Source organism: Eucyclogobius newberryi, unplaced genomic scaffold, assembly GCF_026437365.1.
Source record: "Eucyclogobius newberryi isolate DKJ021-1_F unplaced genomic scaffold, fEucNew1.0.hap1 SCAF_3, whole genome shotgun sequence".
Lineage (NCBI taxonomy): Eukaryota > Metazoa > Chordata > Actinopteri > Gobiiformes > Gobiidae > Eucyclogobius > Eucyclogobius newberryi.
This window is the reverse complement of record NW_027315945.1, coordinates 38,326,645-38,350,690: the sequence shown is the minus strand read 5'-3', so window position 1 is coordinate 38,350,690 and position 24,046 is coordinate 38,326,645. Positions and strand designations below refer to the sequence as shown.

Genomic DNA, 24,046 nt, shown 5'->3' with positions numbered 1-24,046 from the left:
TAACAACGCACACTTACATTTGACCTGTTGTTTATATCATAAGTAAGTTTATATTGCTGTTTTATTTAGCAATGTTAGTGTGAATGAGCAGAAGAAGCTCTCACTCATTCATATTGAACACCAGATAATATGACTTACTCTCATCACAGATGCATGAATTCAGAGCAGGACCTGAACAGGGTCAGGAACAACTGAACTCATGCACAGGACAGAACGTGTCCCAAAGTGTCTTTCATGGCAGGACATCTTTGTGTGAACTTCTGTAAACCTGAGGATGATGGAGCTCAGCAGCGACTGGTGCAGACACGGCTGGAATAAAAGACAAACCTTTTTAACACATGGTACATCCAAAATGGAGCTAAAGCGTTACAGACACATTACACACATCCACGTGTTGATTGGACGGAGATGCTGAACATTGTCCTCTCCAGCGCGTCCTCTTCAGCCACTACTAAAGGAAAAGACATGAAATGAAACAGAAGTGACTGCTCCTCTACACGGTGTGACTCTGTGTGACTCCACACAAACCAAGAACACATGATTTATGTAGTTATACTCACCCAAGGGCTCACGAGGAGAGCTGGTGGGGACACGAGTGGGTGGGACAGAGGACGGGACAGAGGAGGGCAGGAGAGAGGAGGACAGGACAGAGGAGGACAGGACAGAGGAAGACAGGACAGAGGAGGACAGGACAGAGGAGGACGGGACAGAGGAGGACGGGACAGAGGAGGACGGGACAGAGGAGGACAGGATAGTGGAGGACAGGACAGAGGAGGGCAGGATAGTGGAGGACAGGACAGAGGAGGGCAGGAGAGAGGAGGACAGGGCAGAGGAGTACGGGGCAGAGGAGTACGGGGGAGAGGAGGACAGGAGAGAGGACAGGACAGAGGAAAGGACAGAGGAAAGGACAGAGGAGGGCAGGATAGTGGAGGACAGGGCAGAGGAGGATGGGGGAGAGGAGGACAGGGGAGAGGAGGACAGGAGAGAGGAAAGGACAGAGGACAGGACAGGAGAGAGGAACAACATAATCAACATAATTGTTGAGTCATTCATATGGATTTTGGCTCTTGTTTACAGTCTGTTGCTAGGTAACAGTTGTGGAATGTCCTCCACATTAACATTAAGTGAAGGCATTTCCCCCATTGTGGGACAAACAAAGTCTCTCTTACTTGTGATGAATTGTTGATGCTACAACTACTTTTATGCACAATAAGAGACAACACAACACACAGATCACGTAATATTACACCTTAAATAAAACTGCACAACTGCAAACCTTTAAATGTAATAAAGTTTAACTTAACAGGGCTGAATATCACACAAAACTGACAGAAAAGTCGCGTTAGTTGTTCAACAGAGACATGGAAGTAGCAGTGATTTTACGTGACTAAAAACACAGTTTCAAAAGTGCAAAACACAAGACGAACTTTACCTGAAAACGTCCTCAAATGCCCGTTATAAATGCCACAAAATACGAGTGTTCTGGGGCAGTAAAATGTCCATAAGAAGGTGAAAACAGGAGCAGATCTAGTGCTAAACTTGTCCCGGTCACATTGAATGAATGACGTCACTCTGCATTCAAACATGGCGCGCTCTCGCCACAGCGCCGCCGCTGGCCAAAAGTATATTACATCCGTAGTAGTTTAGCACTACCATAGGAAATGAATGGGATTCTGTTTAGGGCTGTTTAGCTAAAGAATCCACGGCTGCCGCGCGCGGGGCGCGCGCGCTCGTCTTCTGATCCAAAGGTCGGCGGTTCGACTCCCCGCTCGGTCAGAGCGGTCAGATCCACTGGCCCGCAGGTTGGCGGTACAATCGCAGCTGAAAAGCACTATACTTTACTTTGCTGCTTTTACTTTGGTGCTTTTACTTTACTGCTTTTACTTTACTTTGCTGCTTTTACTTAGTTCTTTTACTTTACTTTGCTGCTTTTACTTTACTTTGGTGCTTTTACTTTGGTGCTTTTACTTTACTTTGGTGCTTTTACTTTACTTTGGTGCTTTGTTTCTTTCCCGCGCTGATGATGTCGTGTTGTTTTCGTCACGCTTCATCATAACGCGCCGACTCTTTCTGTGTCTCAGGCGTCTGGACCGAGGCGTGGCCCAGGCGTTGGCGATGGTGGACGCCGTGCGGCGGGCGAACGCCGCGGCGCTCATGGCTGACGCCAACCTGACCCTGGGCCTGTGGATCAAGGACTCGTGCTCCGACGTGGGCACCGCGCTCAGGGCCGTGCGGGAGTTCACGCGAGACGAGGAGGACTGTGCGGGCCCCGACGCCGCCAACGCAACGGGCACAGGTACTGCAGTGTGTGCCCTTGTTCCACGCGAGTCTGACCCGTGTCCTTGTTCCACCGCGAGTCTGACCCGTGTCCTTGTTCCACCGCGAGTCTGACCCGTGTCCTTGTTCCACCGCGAGTCTGACCCGTGTCCTTGTTCCACCGCGAGTCTGACCCGTGTCCTTGTTCAACCGCGACTCTGACCTGTGTCCTTGTTCCCCGTGAGTCTGACCCGTGTCCTTGTTCCCCGTGAGTCTGACCCGTGTCCTTGTTCCCCGTGAGTCTGACCCGTGTCCATGTTCCCCGCGAGTCTGACCCGTGTCCATGTTCCCCGCGAGTCTGACCCGTGTCCTTGTTCCACCGCGAGTCTGACCCGTGTCCTTGTTCCACCGCGAGTCTGACCCGTGTCCTTGTTCCACCGCGAGTCTGACCCGTGTCCTTGTTCCACCGCGAGTCTGACCCGTGTCCTTGTTCCACCGCGAGTCTGACCTGTGTCCTTGTTCCACCGCGAGTCTGACCCGTGTCCATGTTCCCCACGAGTCTGACCCGTGTCCTTGTTCCACCGCGAGTCTGACCCGTGTCCTTGTTCCACCGCGAGTCTGACCCGTGTCCTTGTTCCACCGCGAGTCTGACCCGTGTCCTTGTTCCACCGCGAGTCTGACCCGTGTCCTTGTTCCACCGCGAGTCTGACCTGTGTCCTTGTTCCACCGCGAGTCTGACCCGTGTCCATGTTCCCCACGAGTCTGACCCGTGTCCTTGTTCCACCGCGAGTCTGACCCGTGTCCTTGTTCCACCGCGAGTCTGACCCGTGTCCTTGTTCCACCGCGAGTCTGACCCGTGTCCTTGTTCCACCGCGAGTCTGACCCGTGTCCTTGTTCCACCGTGAGTCTGACCCGTGTCCTTGTTCCCCGTGAGTCTGACCCGTGTCCTTGTTCCCCGTGAGTCTGACCCGTGTCCTTGTTCCCCGTGAGTCTGACCCGTGTCCATGTTCCCCGCGAGTCTGACCCGTGTCCTTGTTCCACCGCGAGTCTGACCCGTGTCCTTGTTCCACCGCGAGTCTGACCCGTGTCCTTGTTCCACCGCGAGTCTGACCCGTGTCCTTGTTCCACCGCGAGTCTGACCTGTGTCCTTGTTCCACCGCGAGTCTGACCCGTGTCCATGTTCCCCACGAGTCTGACCCGTGTCCTTGTTCCACCGCGAGTCTGACCCGTGTCCTTGTTCCACCGCGAGTCTGACCCGTGTCCTTGTTCCACCGCGAGTCTGACCTGTGTCCTTGTTCCACCGCGAGTCTGACCCGTGTCCATGTTCCCCACGAGTCTGACCCGTGTCCTTGTTCCACCGCGAGTCTGACCCGTGTCCTTGTTCCCCGCGAGTCTGACCCGTGTCCTTGTTCCCCGCAGGAAGGGGGCGGCGGCCTGTCATGGTGCTGATCGTAGCTTCGCACTCTGAGATCTCCATCGCCATCGCGCAACAGCTCACGCTCCGGATGATCCCGCAGGTTTGTCCACATGAAGACGATCAAATCCACGACGTGATCGCAGCAAGAAGGTGGGTTTTGTTTTGACGGCGAAGACAGGGAAATGTATGTACTTCACAAAGTCACATGTTTGGAGGAAATTCTGTTGGAAGAATGTGACTCGTTTCTTCATGTCAAAGTGCTCTGTCGGGATGCTAAATATGGGAGAAACTGTGGTTGCTGAGAAGAGAAGCTCTAACTGAGCATGTTTAGAGAATAAGCCCTAACTGAGCATGTGCAGTGAAGAAGCCCTGACTGAGCATGTGCAGAGAAGTGAAGCCCTAAATGAGCATGTGCAGAGGAGGAGCCCTAACTGAGCATGTGCAGAGAAGTGAAGCCCTAATTGAGCATGTGCAGAGGAGAAGTGAAGCAACATCAGCGCCACGTTTCAACAAGACTTCAAAACAATCTTTTAGAGACACGCCTGTGTTTGTAGCTCTGGCTTTGTTCACGTTTCTAATGATAAGACGTTCGTTAGAAATACAGGCAGTATTTTAATAACTCTAATTTGTCTTCCTCAGATCAGCTACTCCTCCACGGCGGCCATTTTGAGCGACAAGTCTCGTTTCCCCGCCTTTCTGCGCACGATCCCGAACGACGAGCACCAGACGGGGGCCATGGCGCGCCTGCTCTCCGCGTTCCGCTGGAGCTGGGTGGGAGTGGTCACCACCGACGGCGACTACGGCCGCTCGGCTCTCGACAACTTCCTGTCGCAGGCCTCCGGCCGCCATATCTGCGTCACGTTCAAGTCCGTCCTCCCGGGGTCGATCACCCACCAAAACGTCCATGCGGCGATCCGGCAAACCGCCCTCACCATCTACAACAACCCCAAAGTCCGCGTGATCGTCTCCTTCGCCCAACCGACCCTCATGGCGTACCTTTTCGAGGAGCTGAAGCGGCAAACGCTGGCGGCGGGGGATGGCGTTGACGCCATGAGACAGGTCTGGATCGCCAGCGACGGCTGGTCGTCGATGCGCCTGGAGGACGCGGGGGAGATCGGGCACGTCGTCGGGTTCCACTTCAAAACGGGGAACGCCGAGCAGGTCTTCCCGTCTGGAGGGGAAGCGTCTGGGGTGAGGGAGGGCGCCGAGAGTAGTCCGGCGCTGAGGAGGTTCTACAAGATGTTTAAAGGCGGAAAAAGGTAGAGAAAAATAATGATTTGAATTCCGTTAGCTTCCTAGCATAATTAGGGTTAAGGTTAGGGTTAAGGTTAGGGTTAGGTTTAAGGTTAGGGTTAGGGTTAAGGTTAGGGTTAGGGTTAGGGTTAAGGTTAGGGTTAAGGTTAGGGTTAAGGTTAAGGTTAGGGTTAAGGTTAAGGCTAGGGTTAGGGTTAAGGTTAAGGTTAGGGTTAGGGTTAAGGTTAGGGTTAAGGTTAGGGTTAAGGTTAGGGTTAAGGTTAAGGTTAGGGTTAAGGTTAAGGCTAGGGTTAGGGTTAAGGTTAAGGTTAGGGTTAGGGTTAAGGTTAGGGTTAAGGTTAGGGTTAAGGTTAGGGTTAAGGTTAGGGTTAAGGTTAGGGTTAAAGGCGGTGTGGAAGATTTTTCGGCGATTTGAGAACGCAGGCGGAAGTGCGCATGCGCCCTCCCCCGTGTGGACCGATACAACACACACGTGCTTTTGTTTATTAGCGCAACGCAGCGCATCACATCTCTCGTCTCCCGTAGATTTCTGTCCACTTCTGCGTCAGCTCGAACTGTCTTTCTCCGTCTTCATTTTGCCCCGTACACTGAGGGAACTATATTATGATAGATCCATGCGCTTAGGCACGTGGAAACGTGGGGACGAACCGCACGCGGCTGCAGGTGAGCGACAGGTGCGTTTTATGATTGATACGTGGCAGGACAAATGATTTATCCACGCCACGAGGAAATATGATACAAAATTTGCTGAAAAAAATCGTCCATTCCACCTTTAAGGTTAGGGTTAAGGTTAAGGGTTAGGGTTAAGGGTTAGGGTTAGGGTTAGCCATGAGGCTATAACGGGCTATAAGGGAAATGCCGCGGTCCCTGAAACTGCGCGGCAATTTGACCGCGCCGCGGCTCTGCAGCCACGGCCTAAAATAATAACAGATGAGAGAACATGGTGAATAGGTGTACGTATGCTAACATGCTAACGCTAACACCTTCAGCTACATGAGGCACAGACAGAACTGTGGTAAGTGTCTGGTATGTTAACGTAACATATGAACAGTTATTCAGATAACTATAGCATAAAGAACATGCTAACAAGTTTACCAAAGCATCAGTTTTACCCCAAATCACTAAATCCATTGAATTCTTCTTCCTCTGTGTCACTTCTAAACAACTCCACAAACTCCAGAGGAAGAGGAAGTGCAGATTCTTCTTCTGCGTCGCTTAGAGCCTAGAGCGCCCTCTTGTGGTTGTCAGTGTGAAAATAACGAATAATATCGTAAAATACGGTAATCCATGTCGTGCCAAACAGCGGAACATTCCGGGCGTGGACTGTTAGACTGACAAGCCTTCTGATCATTACACTCCAAACTCCCAGGCGCATCCGTGGAGGGGCGTCCCGAGGCTCACAGCGACGCCGTGTTCAGCGTGGAGATGGCCGTGCTCGCCGTCGCTCACGGCGCGGTCAGAATGTGCCGCCTCCACAACTGCAAAACGCCGGGCGCCGTGCAACCGTGGCAGGTACGGACGCCGCTGCTCCCAACGTTCTGTCTTTGGAAAGTACGTTTAGACTTGTTTTAGCGTCAAACATTGTCACAAGGAAAGAGACAAAAAGAACATAACATTTCCTCTAAAATGTAGATATATATTCTCATTTTATTCAACTTATTTATCTGTATATTTGTACCTAATTTAACCACATTTTTTATGCTCTTTTTGAAATTTAAAATCCCGTTACCAATAAGCAATGTGAGAACTGTTTCCAAATACTTTCCCTTGTGGATCAAAAGTTGGAAGTCTAAATTTTAAACAAAAACACCTAAAAGTACAAAAGTAAATATAACTGAGGCAATATAACTCATTACTAGCCTCCATTTTCTTATCTAATTTTGCAGAAATCTAGAGAAAGAACATAATTATACAAATGAGAATGATATTCGAGCTGATGAATCGCTCTTTTACCATTTGGCTTGTGTCCGTGCGTAGCTGCTCAAAGCCTTGTGGATGGAGGAGTTCGAGCTCGAGGGGACGAAGTACAAGTTTGACCGACGAGGAGACGTCAATCTGGGCTACGACGTGAGCGTCTGGGGTCCCGGGGCCGACGCCCGCAAGACTGTGGCCGAGGACCACCCGCAGAACAGCAGCTTCACCTACAGCGGACGCAGCGCCAACAACCGCCTCTGGGCACTCGAGGTGAGCGTCCTGGAGCGTCCTGGAGCGTCCTGGATCATTCAGGAGCGTCCTTGGGCGTTCAGGGGCGTTCAGAGTCATCCTGGAGCTTTCAGGGGCTCCAGCTCCTTTCAAACTCGTCTGGTGATGGTGATGGAAGTCTCTTTCGTCTTTCGAAATCTTTCGTCTCTTCTCGCAGGGCGTCGTCTCCAGATGTTCCTCTCACTGCGCTCCAGGACAGTTCAAGAAGGACAACACACCTGCTGCTACAAATGCATCAACTGCACCGAGAACTACTTCTCCAACAGCACGGGTGAGCGCCCGCCTCCGGGTGTAGCTGCACGGGTGAGCGCCCGCCTCCGGGTGAAGCCGCATGGGTGAGCGCCCGCCTCGGGGTAAAGCTGCACAGGTGAGCGCCCGCCTCGGGGTGAAGCTGCACGGGTGAGCGCCCGCCTCGGGGTGTAGCTGCACGGGTGAGCGCCCGCCTCGGGGTGTAGCTGCACGGGTGAGCGCCCGCCTCGGGGTGTAGCTGCACGGGTGAGCGCCCGCCTCCGGGTGAAGCTGCACGGGTGAGCGCCCGCCTCGGGGTGTAGCTGCACGGGTGAGCGCCCGCCTCCGGGTGAAGCTGCACGGGTGAGCGCCCGCCTCGGGGTGAAGCTGCACAGGTGAGCGCCCGCCTCGGGGTGTAGCTGCACGGGTGAGCGCCCGCCTCCGGGTGAAGCCGCACGGGTGAGCGCCCGCCTCGGGGCGAAGCTGCACGGGTGAGCGCCCGCCTCAGGGCGAAGCTGCACGGGTGAGCGTCCGCCTCGGGGCGAAGCTGCACGGGTGAGCGCCCGCCTCGGGGTGAAGCTGCACGGGTGAGCGCCCGCCTCCGGGTGAAGCTGCACGGGTGAGCGCCCGCCTCGGGGTGTAGCTGCACGGGTGAGCGCCCGCCTCCGGGTGAAGCTGCACGGGTGAGCGCCCGCCTCGGGGTGAAGCTGCACAGGTGAGCGCCCGCCTCGGGGTGTAGCTGCACGGGTGAGCGCCCGCCTCCGGGTGAAGCCGCACGGGTGAGCGCCCGCCTCGGGGCGAAGCTGCACGGGTGAGCGCCCGCCTCAGGGCGAAGCTGCACGGGTGAGCGTCCGCCTCGGGGCGAAGCTGCACGGGTGAGCGCCCGCCTCGGGGTGAAGCTGCACGGGTGAGCGCCCGCCTCGGGGTGAAGCTGCACGGGTGAGCGCCTGCGTCGGGGTGAAGCTGCACGGGTGAGCGCCCGCGTCGGGGTAAAGCTGCACTCAGTCACTTTTCTGTCAAAGCGCAGCGAGCGCCAACGTACGAGGATAATTCAGAACGTAACGGGGCACCAACCTGTTCTCTATGACGATTCTGTTGTGTTCAGACAAGTACAAATATCTCAACAACACAAGGGTCTAAACCAGGATCTAAACCAGGATCTAAACCAGGACTAAACAAGGACTAAACCAGGATCTAAACCAGGACTAAACCAGGACTAAACCTGGACTAAACAAGGACTAAACCAGGATCTAAACCAGGACTAAACCTGGACTAAACCAGGTCTTGAACTATCAGGCCTAGTCTAGAATAGAACATCTGGTCTTAAACACTCAGAACTTTTCTGAACCAGGTCTAAAAATCACCATGTGTTGTTTAGTCTGGCGTCTGATCACGACTATCACGCTCTCTCTCTTCCAGACATGGACCAGTGCTTGAGCTGCGACACCGACAGTGAGTGGTCACCAGGGGGCAGCGTGGCCTGCATCCCCAAACAAATGCTCTTCTTCTGCTGGGACAACGGCTTCGCCATCGTCCTGGTCACGTTCTGCGCTCTGGGAATCGTCCTGGCGCTCCTCATGTCCGCGCTGTTTTTTCACCGACGCCAAACCCCCATCGTGCGCGCCGCCGGGGGGCCCTTTGAGCCAGGTCATCCTCTACTCGCTCATCGTTAGCTTCGTTAGCGCCTTGCTCTTCGTCGGCCGACCCCACTGCCTGCAATGCAAAGCCCGACAAGTGCTCTTCGGCGTCAGCTTCACCGTCTGCGTGGCCTGAATTCTCGTCAAAACCCTTCAGATCCTGCTCGTGTTCCAGTTCAACCCGGCGCTGCAAGCCGCGCTGCGCAAACTCTTCCGGCCGTACGCCGTCGTCGCCGCGTGCCTCGCCGTCCAGGTCGCCACGTGCGTCTGCTGGCTCGTCCTGAGAAGCGCGTGGTGAACCAGAGCACCACGCTGCTCCAGGACTGCCATGAGGGCTCCTACCTCGCGTTCTGCGCCATGCTAGGCTACATCGCGCTGCTAGCACTCGTGTGCTTCGTCTGCACGTTCAAATGCCGCAAGCTGCCGCACCAGTACAACGAGGCGTGGTTCATCACGTTCAGCATGCTGCTCTACCTCATTTCCTGGCTGCTCTTCATCCCGATCTACGTCACCACGTCCGGGGTTTACCTTCCCGCCGTCGAAATGGTCGTGATCTTGATCTCCAACTACGGGATCCTCAGCTGCCATTTCTTCCCCAAATGCTACGTCATGCTCTTCAAGAAGGACAAGAACACTCTGAGCGCGTTCAGGGAGACGCTCTACGAGTACACGAGTAAGAGCGCCGCGTCCGTGTCGACCTCGGAGGGTTCGGGCGTCGCCGGGGCGGAGTCGGAGTCGTTCGGTGTAGAAATGAAACATGTGACTCCAGAGCTGAGACGAGGACGGAGCCTGAGAAGAAGCTCCAGTGTTTGAAGAAGACTTTGTTCTAGTTTGACTTTGAGAAACATATTGCCATTATTATAAATAGAAGTGATAATGACTTTATTTTGAATTATTAACATTCTATTTGTGCTTCTTATCAACAACGGTTTGGATGATTCCATAGCTCCGCCTCTTGTTTGAAATAAAATAAATTATTGTTGTTATTACAGTTCATGAATGTTTTCTGTTACAAACTCGTCACATGAAGTAAATGCAGTGACGTAAGGTTCTGGTGATGAAAGCACAAACAAACAAATAAACAAACAAACTTTCAGACCTTCAGACCTTCTTCAGACCTTCTTCAGACCCTCTGTTCCTCAGACCTTCAGACCTTCAGACCCTCAGACCCTCAGACCTTCAGACCATCAGACCCACAGCAGACCCTCAGACCATCAGACCTTCAGACCCACAGCAGACCCTCAGACCTTCAGACCCTCAGACCTTCAGACCCTCAGACCTTCAGACCCTCAGACGTTCAGACCTTCAGAACCACAGCAGACCCTCAGACCTTCAGACCCTCAGCAGACCCTCAGACCTTCAGACCCTCAGACCTTCAGACCATCAGACCCTCAGACACTTCAGACCCTCAGACCTTCAGACCCTCAGACCTTCAGACCCTCAGACCTTCAGACCCACAGCAGAACCTCAGACATTCAGACCTTCAGTTCCTCAGACCTTCAGACCCTCAGTTCCTCAGACCTTCAGACCCTCAGACCCACAGCAGACCCTCAGACCTTCAGACCCTCAGACCTTCAGACCCTCAGTTCCTCAGACCTTCAGACCTTCAGACCCACAGCAGACCCTCAGACCTTCAGACCCTCAGACCTTCAGACCCTCAGACCCTCAGACCTTCAGACCCACAGACCTTCAGACCCTCAGACCTTCAGACCCTCAGACCTTCAGACCCTCAGACCTTCAGACCCTCAGACCCTCAGACCTTCAGACCCACAGCAGACCCTCAGACCTTCAGACCCTCAGACCTTCAGACCCTCAGACCTTCAGACCCTCAGACCCTCAGACGTTCAGACCTTCAGACCCACAGCAGACCCTCAGACCTTCAGACCCTCAGCAGACCCTCAGACCTTCAGACCCTCAGACCTTCAGACCATCAGACCCTCAGACACTTCAGACCCTCAGACCTTCAGACCCTCAGACCTTCAGACCCTCAGACCTTCAGACCCACAGCAGACCCTCAGACCTTCAGACCATCAGACCTTCAGACCCACAGCAGACCCTCAGACCTTCAGACCCTCAGACCTTCAGACCCTCAGACCTTCAGACCCTCAGACCCTCAGACCTTCAGACCCACAGCAGACCCTCAGACCTTCAGACCCTCAGACCTTCAGACCCTCAGACCCTCAGACCTTCAGACCCTCAGACGTTCAGACCTTCAGACCCACAGCAGACCCTCAGACCTTCAGACCCTCAGACCTTCAGACCCTCAGACGTTCAGACCTTCAGACCCACAGCAGACCCTCAGACCTTCAGACCCTCAGACTTTCAGACCCTCAGACCTTCAGACCATCAGACCTTCAGACCCACAGCAGAACCTCAGACATTCAGACCTTCAGTTCCTCAGACCTTCAGACCCTCAGTTCCTCAGACCTTCAGACCCTCAGTTCCTCAGACCTTCAGACCCTCAGTTCCTCAGACCTTCAGATCCTCAGACCCTCAGACCTTCAGACCCTCAGCAGACCCTCAGACATTCAGACCCTCAGACCTTCAGACCCACAGCAGACCCTCAGACATTCAGACCCTCAGACCTTCAGACCCTCAGACCCACAGCAGACCCTCAGACCTTCAGACCATCAGACCTTCAGACCCACAGCAGACCCTCAGACCTTCAGACCCTCAGACCTTCAGACCCTCAGACCTTCAGACCCTCAGACCCTCAGACCTTCAGACCCCCAGCAGACCCTCAGACCTTCAGACCCTCAGACCTTCAGACCCTCAGACCCTCAGACCTTCAGACCCTCAGACCCTCAGACGTTCAGACCTTCAGACCCACAGCAGACCCTCAGACCTTCAGACCCTCAGACCTTCAGACCCACAGCAGACCCTCAGACCTTCAGACCCTCAGACTTTCAGACCCTCAGACCTTCAGACCATCAGACCCTCAGACACTTCAGACCCTCAGACCTTCAGACCCTCAGACCTTCAGACCCTCAGACCTTCAGACCCTCAGTTCCTCAGACCTTCAGACCCTCAGTTCCTCAGACCTTCAGACCCTCAGTTCCTCAGACCTTCAGATCCTCAGACCCTCAGACCTTCAGACCCTCAGCAGACCCTCAGACATTCAGACCGTCAGACCTTCAGACCCACAGCAGACCCTCAGACATTCAGACCCTCAGACCTTCAGTTCCTCAGACCCTCAGACCCTCAGTTCCTCAGACTCTCAGACCTTCTTCAGACCCTCAGACCTTCTTCAGACCCTCAGAGCCTCAGACCTTCAGACCCTCAGACCTTCTTCAGACCTTCAGACCCTCAGACCTTCAGACCCACAGCAGACCCTCAGACATTCAGACCCTCAGACCTTCAGTTCCTCAGACCCTCAGACCTTCAGACCCTCAGTTCCTCAGACTCTCAGACCTTCTTCAGACCCTCAGACCTTCTTCAGACCTTCAGACCCTCAGACCTTCAGACCCTCAGACCTTCAGACCCTCAGACCCTCAGACCTTCAGACCCACAGCAGACCCTCAGACCTTCAGACCCTCAGACCTTCAGACCCTCAGACCTTCAGACCCTCAGACCCTCAGACGTTCAGACCTTCAGACCCACAGCAGACCCTCAGACCTTCAGACCCTCAGCAGACCCTCAGACCTTCAGACCCTCAGACCTTCAGACCATCAGACCCTCAGACACTTCAGACCCTCAGACCTTCAGACCCTCAGACCTTCAGACCCTCAGACCTTCAGACCCACAGCAGAACCTCAGACATTCAGACCTTCAGTTCCTCAGACCTTCAGACCCTCAGTTCCTCAGACCTTCAGACCCTCAGACCTTCAGACCCACAGCAGACCCTCAGACCTTCAGACCATCAGACCTTCAGACCCACAGCAGACCCTCAGACCTTCAGACCCTCAGACCTTCAGACCCTCAGACCTTCAGACCCTCAGACCCTCAGACCTTCAGACCCACAGCAGACCCTCAGACCTTCAGACCCTCAGACCTTCAGACCCTCAGACCCTCAGACCTTCAGACCCTCAGACGTTCAGACCTTCAGACCCACAGCAGACCCTCAGACCTTCAGACCCTCAGACCTTCAGACCCTCAGACGTTCAGACCTTCAGACCCACAGCAGACCCTCAGACCTTCAGACCCTCAGACTTTCAGACCCTCAGACCTTCAGACCATCAGACCTTCAGACCCACAGCAGAACCTCAGACATTCAGACCTTCAGTTCCTCAGACCTTCAGACCCTCAGTTCCTCAGACCTTCAGACCCTCAGTTCCTCAGACCTTCAGACCCTCAGTTCCTCAGACCTTCAGATCCTCAGACCCTCAGACCTTCAGACCCTCAGCAGACCCTCAGACATTCAGACCCTCAGACCTTCAGACCCACAGCAGACCCTCAGACATTCAGACCCTCAGACCTTCAGACCCTCAGACCCACAGCAGACCCTCAGACATTCAGACCCTCAGACCTTCAGACCCACAGCAGACCCTCAGACCTTCAGACCATCAGACCTTCAGACCCACAGCAGACCCTCAGACCTTCAGACCCTCAGACCTTCAGACCCTCAGACCTTCAGACCCTCAGACCCTCAGACCTTCAGACCCCCAGCAGACCCTCAGACCTTCAGACCCTCAGACCTTCAGACCCTCAGACCCTCAGACCTTCAGACCCTCAGACCCTCAGACGTTCAGACCTTCAGACCCACAGCAGACCCTCAGACCTTCAGACCCTCAGACCTTCAGACCCACAGCAGACCCTCAGACCTTCAGACCCTCAGACTTTCAGACCCTCAGACCTTCAGACCATCAGACCCTCAGACACTTCAGACCCTCAGACCTTCAGACCCTCAGACCTTCAGACCCTCAGACCTTCAGACCCTCAGTTCCTCAGACCTTCAGACCCTCAGTTCCTCAGACCTTCAGACCCTCAGTTCCTCAGACCTTCAGATCCTCAGACCCTCAGACCTTCAGACCCTCAGCAGACCCTCAGACATTCAGACCGTCAGACCTTCAGACCCACAGCAGACCCTCAGACATTCAGACCCTCAGACCTTCAGTTCCTCAGACCCTCAGACCCTCAGTTCCTCAGACTCTCAGACCTTCTTCAGACCCTCAGACCTTCTTCAGACCCTCAGAGCCTCAGACCTTCAGACCCTCAGACCTTCTTCAGACCTTCAGACCCTCAGACCTTCAGACCCACAGCAGACCCTCAGACATTCAGACCCTCAGACCTTCAGTTCCTCAGACCCTCAGACCTTCAGACCCTCAGTTCCTCAGACTCTCAGACCTTCTTCAGACCCTCAGACCTTCTTCAGACCTTCAGACCCTCAGACCTTCTTCAGACCTTCAGACCCTCAGACCTTCTTCAGACCTTCAGACCCTCAGACTTTCAGACCCTCAGACCTTCAGACCATCAGACCCTCAGACACTTCAGACCCTCAGACCTTCAGACCCTCAGACCTTCAGACCCTCAGACCTTCAGACCCTCAGTTCCTCAGACCTTCAGACCCTCAGTTCCTCAGACCTTCAGACCCTCAGTTCCTCATACCTTCAGACCCTCAGCAGACCCTCAGACATTCAGACCCTCAGACCTTCAGACCCACAGCAGACCCTCAGACATTCAGACCTTCAGACCCACAGCAGACCCTCAGACCTTCAGACTCTCAGACCTTCTTCAGACCCTCAGACCTTATTCAGACCCTCAGACCTTCAGTTCCTCAGACCCTCAGACCTTCAGACCCTCAGTTCCTCAGACTCTCAGACCTTCTTCAGACCCTCAGACCTTATTCAGACCCTCAGACCTTCTTCAGACCTTCAGACCCTCAGACCTTCTTCAGACCTTCAGACCTTAAGTGTAGGATTCATGTTACCCTTCTCGCCCACAGCTCCTTCCACTTTCTTGGATCCAGACCAGGTTTCAGTCGGGATCCTCGGGGTTTTCCGGCCCCGGACTCTTCAGCGCTGGTATCGACAGGAGCGAGGAACAGGTTCTCACACGTTCAGATCTTCAGCACTCACAAAGACAATCGCTCATTGAAACCATTACGGTCAACACTTTATCATTTAAATCAAGTGTGTATATTTCCTGGTTTACGGGGCCAAAGCTGGTGCACGTCATGAAACTGACAAATAAGATGTGAAACAGCTGGATTTTAATGTTGATGTTTAAACCTTTTTACTTATATTTGAAGTATATTTTATGTCCCGCGTGAACTCGGACCGGTTCTTCTGTGATTGAGCCAGATTTAGGTCTTTGGTCGAGACTCAAACCAAACAATATTGAAGTGTCTTTTGTGTTTCTGTTTCCTCATTCTTTAAATTCACTTTGTCATCAACGACAGGAAGATTTAGTCTGAACTAAACCAGGTCTAAACCAGGTCTAAACCAGGATTAAACCAGGACTAAACCAGGACTAAACCAGGTCTAGACCAGGTCTAGACCAGGTCTAGACCAGGTCTAAACCAGGTCTAAACCAGGACTAAACCAGGACTAAACCAGGACTAAACCAGGTCTAAACCAGGACTAAACCAGGATTAAACCAGGTCTAAACCAGGTCTAAACCAGGATTAAACCAGGACTAAACCAGGTCTAAACCAGGATTAAACCAGGTCTAAACCAGGACTAAACCAGGATTAAACCAGGATTAAACCAGGACTAAACCAGGTCTAAACCAGGTCTAGACCAGGTCTAGACCAGGTCTAAACCAGGATTAAACCAGGATTAAACCAGGACTAAACCAGGTCTAAACCAGGTCTAGACCAGGTCTAGACCAGGTCTAAACCAGGATTAAACCAGGATTAAACCAGGACTAAACCAGGTCTAAACCAGGTCTAGACCAGGTCTAGACCAGGTCTAAACCAGGTCTAAACCAGGACTAAACCAGGACTAAACCAGGACTAAACCAGGACTAAACCAGGACTAAACAAGGACTAAACCAGGACTAAACAAGGACTAAACCAGGACTAAACCAGGTCTAAACCAGGTCTAAACCAGTCTAAACCAGGACTAAACCAGGTCTAAACCAGGACTAAACCAGGACTAAACCAGGACTAAATCAGGACTAAACCAGTACTAAACAAGGACTAAACCAGGTCCAAACCAGGTCTAAACCAGGTCTAAACCAGGTCTAAACCAGGTCTAAACCAGGACTAAACAAGGACTAAACAAGGACTAAACCAGGACCTAAAGCCGGCCTTTGGCGTTGTAACTTGATTCTAGTCATTGCCGACAGTTCTGGAATGTCTCCGTCGTCGTGACGATGACGTTCACTTTTACTACGAGCTCATGTTTTTGTGGTTCAGTTTTCAGTCATTCACTGACGAGGAATGTGAAGTGTCTTGCTCGAGGACACGATGACAGAATGAGCCGCAGAGACGGGAGTCGAACCAAACGCGGATCATTTTATTTTATTTATTCAAGTTCTGTCTTTCGCCTGTTAAAATGTGACACTAAAATAAAACATTCAGTAAAATAAACCTTGGACCGGCCTCCTGCTGGTGCCAGAGTCAGGACTAAACATGGACCGGCCTCCTGCTGGTGCCAGAGTCAGGACTAAACATGGACCGGCCTCCTGCTGGTGCCAGAGTCAGGACTAAACATGGACCGGCCTCCTGCTGGTGCCAGAGTCAGGACTAAACATGGACCGGCCTCCTGCTGGTGCCAGAGTCAGGACTAAACATGGACCGGCCTCCTGCTGGTGCCAGAGTCAGGACTAAACATGGACCGGCCTCCTGCTGGTGCCAGAGTCAGGACTAAACATGGACCGGCCTCCTGCTGGTGCCAGAGTCAGGACTAAACATGGACCGGCCTCCTGCTGGTGCCTGAGTCAGGACTAAACATGGACCGGCCTCCTGCTGGTGCCAGAGTCAGGACTAAACATGGACCGGCCTCCTGCTGGTGCCAGAGTCAGGACTAAACATGGACCGGCCTCCTGCTGGTGCCTGAGTCAGGACTAAACATGGACCGGCCTCCTGCTGGTGCCAGCCTCCTGCTGGTGAGGAGGAGCAGTGCTTTGGGGATAATGTTTCTCGATGTTGGTTTGAGTAAAACAATGGAGTTGCTGTTCTAATCCGCACAAACCCGTCAGACACGTTCAGACGGTGAATTATCAGCACGAGGAAAAGTCCGTTTGTCGTGCGAAACCGAGAAGACGAGTGAACGATTTCGGAAAGACACCAAGCAGTTCAAACACGCCCATGAGCAAAGACATGACGGGAATGGTTTAAAATGAAGCAGGAGGGAAAGCGCCCCCTACAGGTCGCACGACTGGTTACGACTAAAAGGCAGTTTGGATAAATATATTCAGAATTTTGCCAAAAATGATTAAAAAAAATATGATCATAGGAAAGCAAATGTTTTAGTTTTATAATATCCTTTCTGTTTGTAATGGATGACATCACACTAGGAAATTACCCAGCAAACACTGGGCCAAAACTCCATCCATCCGTCATAATTTATATTTTATGTAACAAATGAAAACATGAGAGCGACTTTATTTTGTTGAATTAAAGTTTAGAGTTAGTTAAAAAAGTTGTTTCTTTGTGTAAATTCTGCATAAACTTAGACTGGAACGAGTGTCCCTGGTGTGATGTCACTTCCTGTATGAGTGTCCCTGGTGTGATGTCACTTCCTGTATGAGTGTCCCTGGTGTGATGTCACTTCCTGTATGAGTGTCCCTGGTGTGATGTCACTTCCTGTATGAGTGTCCCTGGTGTGATGTCACTTCCTGTATGAGTGTCCCTGGTGTGATGTCACTTCCTGTATGAGTGTCCCTGGTGTGATGTCACTTCCTGTATGAGTGTCCCTGGTGTGATGTCACTTCCTGTATGAGTGTCCCTGGTGTGATGTCACTTCCTGTATGTGTGTCCCTGGTGCGATGTCACTTCCTGTATGTGTGTCCCTGGTGCGATGTCACTTCCTGTATGAGTGTCCCTGGTGCGATGTCACTTCCTGTATGAGTGTCCCTGGTGCGATGTCACTTCCTGTATGAGTGTCCCTGGTGCGATGTCACTTCCTGTAAGGCAAGGCAAGTTTATTTGTAGAGCACATTTCATACACAAGGCAATTCAAAGTGCTTCACAGCAGGAAAAATGCATTCAAATTACAAAGAAATTACAGAAACAGAAATACAATAAAATTAACTAAATTAAAAATTATCAATCCAACTGATTTTCTAAACTAATAAAATCACAAACAAAAGAGAAGAGTGCAAAGAAAAAATCCTTTCAGTCATATGTGCAGCTAAACAAAACTGTTTTTAGCTTAGATTTGAACATTGTCAGAGTAGAAGCCTGTCTCACATCTTCAGGAAGAATGTTCCAGATTTTAGCTGCATCAAACTGAAACGCAGATTCCCCATGTTTTGTCCTGACTCTGGGCACCAGCAGGAGGCCGGTCCATGTTTAGTCCTGACTCTGGCACCAGCAGGAGGCCGGTCCATGTTTAGTCCTGACTCTGGCACCAGCAGGAGGCCGGTCCATGTTTAGTCCTGACTCTGGCACCAGCAGGAGGCCGGTCCATGTTTAGTCCTGACTCTGGCACCAGCAGGAGGCCGGTCCATGTTTAGTCCTGACTCTGGGCACCAGCAGGAGGCCGGTCCCTGAGGTCCTCAGAGTCCGAGATGGTTCATATGGCACTAACATGTCTGAGATGTACTTTGGTGCTAGGCCATGGAGAGACTTGTACACAAGCAGAGCTGCTTTAAAGTCTCTTCTCTGAGCCACAGGGGGCAGTGCAGAGACCTGAGAACAGGACTAATGTGATGGTACTTCCTGGTTCTAGTCAGGACCCGAGCAGCAGCGTTCTGGATGTACTGCAGCTGTTTTACAGCTCGTTTGGAGAGACCAGTGAGCAGGCCGTTACAGTAGTCTAATCTACTGGAGACAAACACATGGAGAAGTCTCTCTAAATCTGGTTTTGACACTATATTTTTGATTTTGGCAATGTTTTTTAGATGGTAAAAAGCTGCTGATGTTATTGATTTGACGTGGCTGTTAAAGTTCAAGTCTGAGTCCATTATTACCCCCAGATTTCTAATTTGGTTTGTAGGTTTTAGAGCGAGACTCTGGAGGTGACGCTAACACTTTCTCTTTGTTTCTGTGGGACAAAAACGATTATTTCAGTCTTGTCTGAGTTCAGCTGGAGAAAGTTGTTTTGCATCCACAAACTGATCTGTTGGATGCAGTGACAGAGTGAATCCACTGGTCCATAGTCACCTGCCGATAGTGAAACATAGATCTGAGTGTCGTCTGCATCATTGTGATAGGACACATTTTCACTGCGTATCAACTGACCCAACGGCAGCATGTAGAGGTTGAACAGAAGGGGACCCAGGACTGACCCTTGGGGCACTCCACAGGTCAGGGTCATGTGGTCTGAGACACAGCTACCAATTTCAACAAAGTACTTCCTGTCTTCCAGATAGGACCTTAACCAGTTTAGGGCAGTGCCAGTGATGCCCACCCAGTCCTCTAGTCTCTGTAAGAGGATCCCATGATCGACAGTGTCAAAAGCAGCACTCAGATCTAACAGAATTAAGACTGAGGCTTTGCCCGTGTCAGTGTTCAGGCGGATGTCATTTGTCACCTTGACAAGAGCAGTCTCAGTGCTGTGATGAGGTCTAAAACCTGACTGAAAAACATCAAAGGAGTTGTTTATTAAGAGGAAATCTGTGAGCTGTTGTAAACAACCTTTTCAAGGACTTTGCCCCAAAATGGCAGATTAGAGATGGGCCGGTAATGACTCAGTACTGCGGCATCAAGACTGCTCTTCTTTAGGAGAGGCTTTATGACCGCAGTTTTCAAAGACATTGGGAATGTTCCAGATTGAAGCGACATGTTAACTATGTGAGTGAATGGTGCTAACAAACTGTTCAGCACAGACTTTAGAAATCTGGAGGGTAACACATCAAGGCAGCATGCAGATGAACTCAGACTGGTGATGATCTCATGGACAGTTTTGTCAGTTACTGGTGCAAAGTGAGTTAGCTCTAAGTGTCTTGGTGGTTTTAGGGTAATTTTTTGCATTGTGGGATTTATAGCATTTTTAATGCCCTGAACTTTGTCATTAAAGAATAATGCAAACTCATTACACTTGGATGTGGAAATGAGTTCTAACGGCAGCTGAGCTGGAGGGTTTGTTAATCTGTTTACTGTGGCAAACAGGACACGCGAGTTGTTACTGCAGCTTCCAATAATTTCAGAGAAATATCTTTCCCTAGTTCTACATAAGATTAGGTTGTACATATTCAGCTTTTCTTTGTAAATCTCTTTTTGAACCTGGAGCTTTGACTTGCGCAATTTCCGTTCGGCCCTGCGGCACTCCCTTTTCTGTGCCCTGACCCAATCATCATTTCTCCACGGCGCCTTCTGCTTATTTTTAACCATTTTAGCCTTTATAGGGGCGATGGTGTCCAGAACATTCAAAACACTAGATGTAACAGAGTTCAACAAATCATTTACATTAGAACATGAGATATTTTCAAAGTTTATCATTTCCATAAACAGTGCACCTGTGCCATCACTTATGTGTCTCCGCTGAACAACTGCAGGACCAACCGGAGGTTTGGGAGAAACAGACAGGTCAAAGAAGACACAGAAATGATCAGACAGAGCAACATCGATCACATTAACATTTGAAATATTTACCCCCTTTGTAATTATGAGATCTAGAGTGTGTCCTTTGCTGTGGGTGGGGCCTCTCACATGCTGAGTAAGACTGAAGGTTTCAAGGACAGCATCAAGCTCTTTAGCGTTTCTGTCACAAATATTATCAACATGCACATTGAAATCACCTGTAATGACCAAACCATCAAAGTCTGTGCATATGACTGAAAGCATCTCAGTAAAATCATCAATAAAACTTTGGCAGTGCTGGGGAGGCTTGTATAAAACAATGAAGAGAATGGATGGAGACCGTTTTAGCTCCATTTTAAAGGATAAATACTCAAATGATGAAAACACCCCAAAAGACAACCTGCGGGTAATTATTTCATCTCTAAAGACAGCACAGACTCCACCCCCTTTTTTGTTTTCTCGTGTTTCAGATTCAAACTTAAAGTTGGGTGGAGCAGATTCTATCAGAACTACATTTCCTGTGTTTTTGTCAAGCCATGTTTCAGTTAAAAACATAAAATCAAGATTATAAGAAGAAATAAAATTATTAATTAAGAGAGATTTGTTACATAAGGATCTGACATTTAGCACAGCAAGTTTCAGACTAGTTTCAGTGAGACTGGGCTTTATCTTTTCACAGGGAATATGAATCACATTTCTCAGATTGGGCCTGACTCGCATTTTGTTTTTCCATCTGTGTGATGATGTGACTACAGAAATAGCACTAGGGGGGGCTCTTTTTACATAGGGCCCCGGGGTTGGTTTGAGTGTCCCTGGTGCGATGTCACTTCCTGTATGTGTGTCCCTGGTGTGATGTCACTTCCTGGATGAGTGTCCCTGGGGTGATGTCACTTCCTGTTTCTATATTTTAAGATAAGATAAGATAAGATATTCCTTTGATGTTTTCTCCACAAATACCTGTTCGACTGGTGTAAATCTATAATGTACATGTAGAACAGGTATAAACACACCAAATAAAGTCTAAATTAGAAAATGCTGCCCCCTACAGGTGGGACGACTCATTGAACTAAAATGCAGTTAAGATAAATATATTTAGAATTTTGCTAAAAAGTATACATATAACACATTTTTAAGTTAATGATTTCACTTCCTGTTTGTAAATTGATGACATCACACTAGGAACAGCCCCACAATCACCTGTCAATCTTGGGGGGGAAATAATAATAATAATATAAAATATAAAAAAATATTAATGTTTGTCCTCTGGTATTATAAACCCCCTTTCCGTTTGAATCCAATATCTAACCATAGTTTTTGTTCAGATGTTTGCCGTTCAGATGCAGGGAGGAGGCAGCACCTGCTCTGCCTCTGGAAACACACACAACAAGAATGTTACGCGTTCTTTTCAAACTGAGTGGTACGTCCACGAGATGTGGTACGTCCTCGAGATGTGGTACGTCCTCGATGTGGTACGTCCTCGAGATGTGGTACGTCCTCGAGATGTGGTACGTCCTCGATGTGGTACGTCCTCGAGATGTGGTACGTCCTCGATGTGGTACGTCCACGAGATGTGGTACGTCCACGAGATGTGGTACGTCCACGAGATGTGGTACGTCCTCGAGATGTGGTACGTCCTCGAGATGTGGTACGTCCACGAGATGTGGTACGTCCACGAGATGTGGTACGTCCACGAGATGTCTCGTCGGACATCTTGTGTGGATGTCTGATGAGAAGCCGCCTTTTCTGCTTCCCTTGTCTTTTATTTTCAGAGTGACAATGTCTGGACTCAAAATGGATATTGTGACATGAAGAACTTAGTCATGAAGTCACTGCAATGACTATAATAACTTACTGCGGAGACATGGCCAGGTTCCCTCGCAATGGCTTCAGAATGACACATTTTTCACAAATTTCTCCATAGATTTCCCTCTTTAAGTGTTTTGGCTTTTTGTCTCTTCAACATCACAATAAGAACAGAAAGGCCTAAACTTGCTGCCAGACAACATGCGATCACGGCGTACAGGACGGGCTCCAGAGCATCCCTCCACTTGTGGTGCACGTACGGCATGTCAGGGAGAATGAAAGGCTTCACAGGCTTTGGAACCTTTGTTGGCAAAGCAGTGACTGAAAGTACCCAAGTGACTTTGTATAACACTGTTCCAGTTGTGTCCTTAAGTAAACATTGATATGTTCCAGACTCTCTGACATCCAGCTGATTTAAGACCAGAGCTGAATCCCTAGTCACAAGGAACTCTTTGAAATCACTCATCTCCAGTTTGGTCTTTTCTAGCACAGCTGGGGCCCATGAATAGTGGTACTCGGGTTTTCCTAACACGAGCTGATGCCATGGGAGGAAACAGTCCAGCACTGCCTGATCTCCCTCCTCTTCCACCAGTTGGGTCTCTCCGCAGTCCTTTTGTCCAGTGGGGCAAGTGTGTGTCACGAAAGTGCAGGAGGTGCAGTCTATAACCGTTCGAATCAGTAGTCCACACTTGTTAGGGCACAAATCCATCTTTTCCAAATGTTTTGTTAATATAGCTGTGCCCGCCCTCATCAATGAACGTAACCGAGTCATTTCGGGGTCGTTGCTTGGTGTGTCTTGAAGGTCTTTAAATCTGTGCTGGTACTCTGTGCTAGCTCTGTAGAGAGTTGTGTAGTCAATGAACTGATTGTCTAAACTTGTTTTCCTTTTGAATGCCACAGGTATGAATTCATAAAACGCGTTCCTGATGTAATCTGAAAACGTAAGGGTTAGAAAATATTTTTCAAACATCTTTATCACGTTGGGATCACACTGAAGACAGGGCCTCACTCCAGGGGTAGAGCAGACCAGCAGCAGCAGCAGCAGCAGCAGCACAAACATATTTGGGTTCAGTTCAGACAGTATTTTTTTGTTTTTTATGCTGTCCCCTAGTGGAAGAAAATGATATTGCACCCTTCATGTGTGCGTGGTTTGTTGTTGATGCTGCTTTTAATTCTGACCGGCCGTCAACTGCAAAGGTGCTTTTACCACCATTTACCGCCTTGGGACGTCCATGCTTCTTCTTCTTTGGTGTTTTATGGCAGTTGTTATCCAAGTGTTACATTGTTGTTGTTGTTGTTGTTTTATGGCGGTTGGCATCCAAGTGTTGCATTACCGCCAGACTTTATTCCTCAGACTTTGTCGTACATTACCGCCACCTACTGTAGTTGTACTCTCAGACTTTATTCTTTAGACTTTATCCTTCAGAAGGACAGGAGTTCAAAGCCCACGAGTTCCAAGCACATGAGGTCATCTTCTTCCTCCTCGGCTCTCCGCGGCGGCCGGCATCCAAGTGGCACACCACCGCCACCCACCACAGTCGTGTAACACACCCTAACTCTATAATCTTCCACTTAACACTGTTATATAAGTAACTACAGCCTCACACGATCCTTGTGACTGGAATGTACGAATATTCTGCAGGTCAAATTCCTGCCTATGATTCTGAAACCATAAGGCCA

The 24,046-nt window shown here is 50.5% G+C and overlaps 1 protein-coding gene and 1 pseudogene across 1 annotated transcript; one reads left to right on the top strand and one right to left on the bottom strand.

Moving 5' to 3' along the window:
- The first annotated feature begins 1,584 nt into the window (after positions 1 to 1,584).
- Positions 1,585 to 9,842, top strand: LOC140374595 (G-protein coupled receptor family C group 6 member A-like; annotated as a pseudogene).
- Positions 9,843 to 22,466: 12,624 nt separating this feature from the next.
- Positions 22,467 to 23,426, bottom strand: LOC140374594 (izumo sperm-egg fusion protein 1). Its single transcript, XM_072461527.1, has one exon. It carries the CDS (start codon positions 23,424 to 23,426, stop codon positions 22,467 to 22,469), a length of 960 nt encoding a protein of 319 aa, XP_072317628.1.
- Between the last annotated feature and the right edge of the window lie 620 nt (positions 23,427 to 24,046).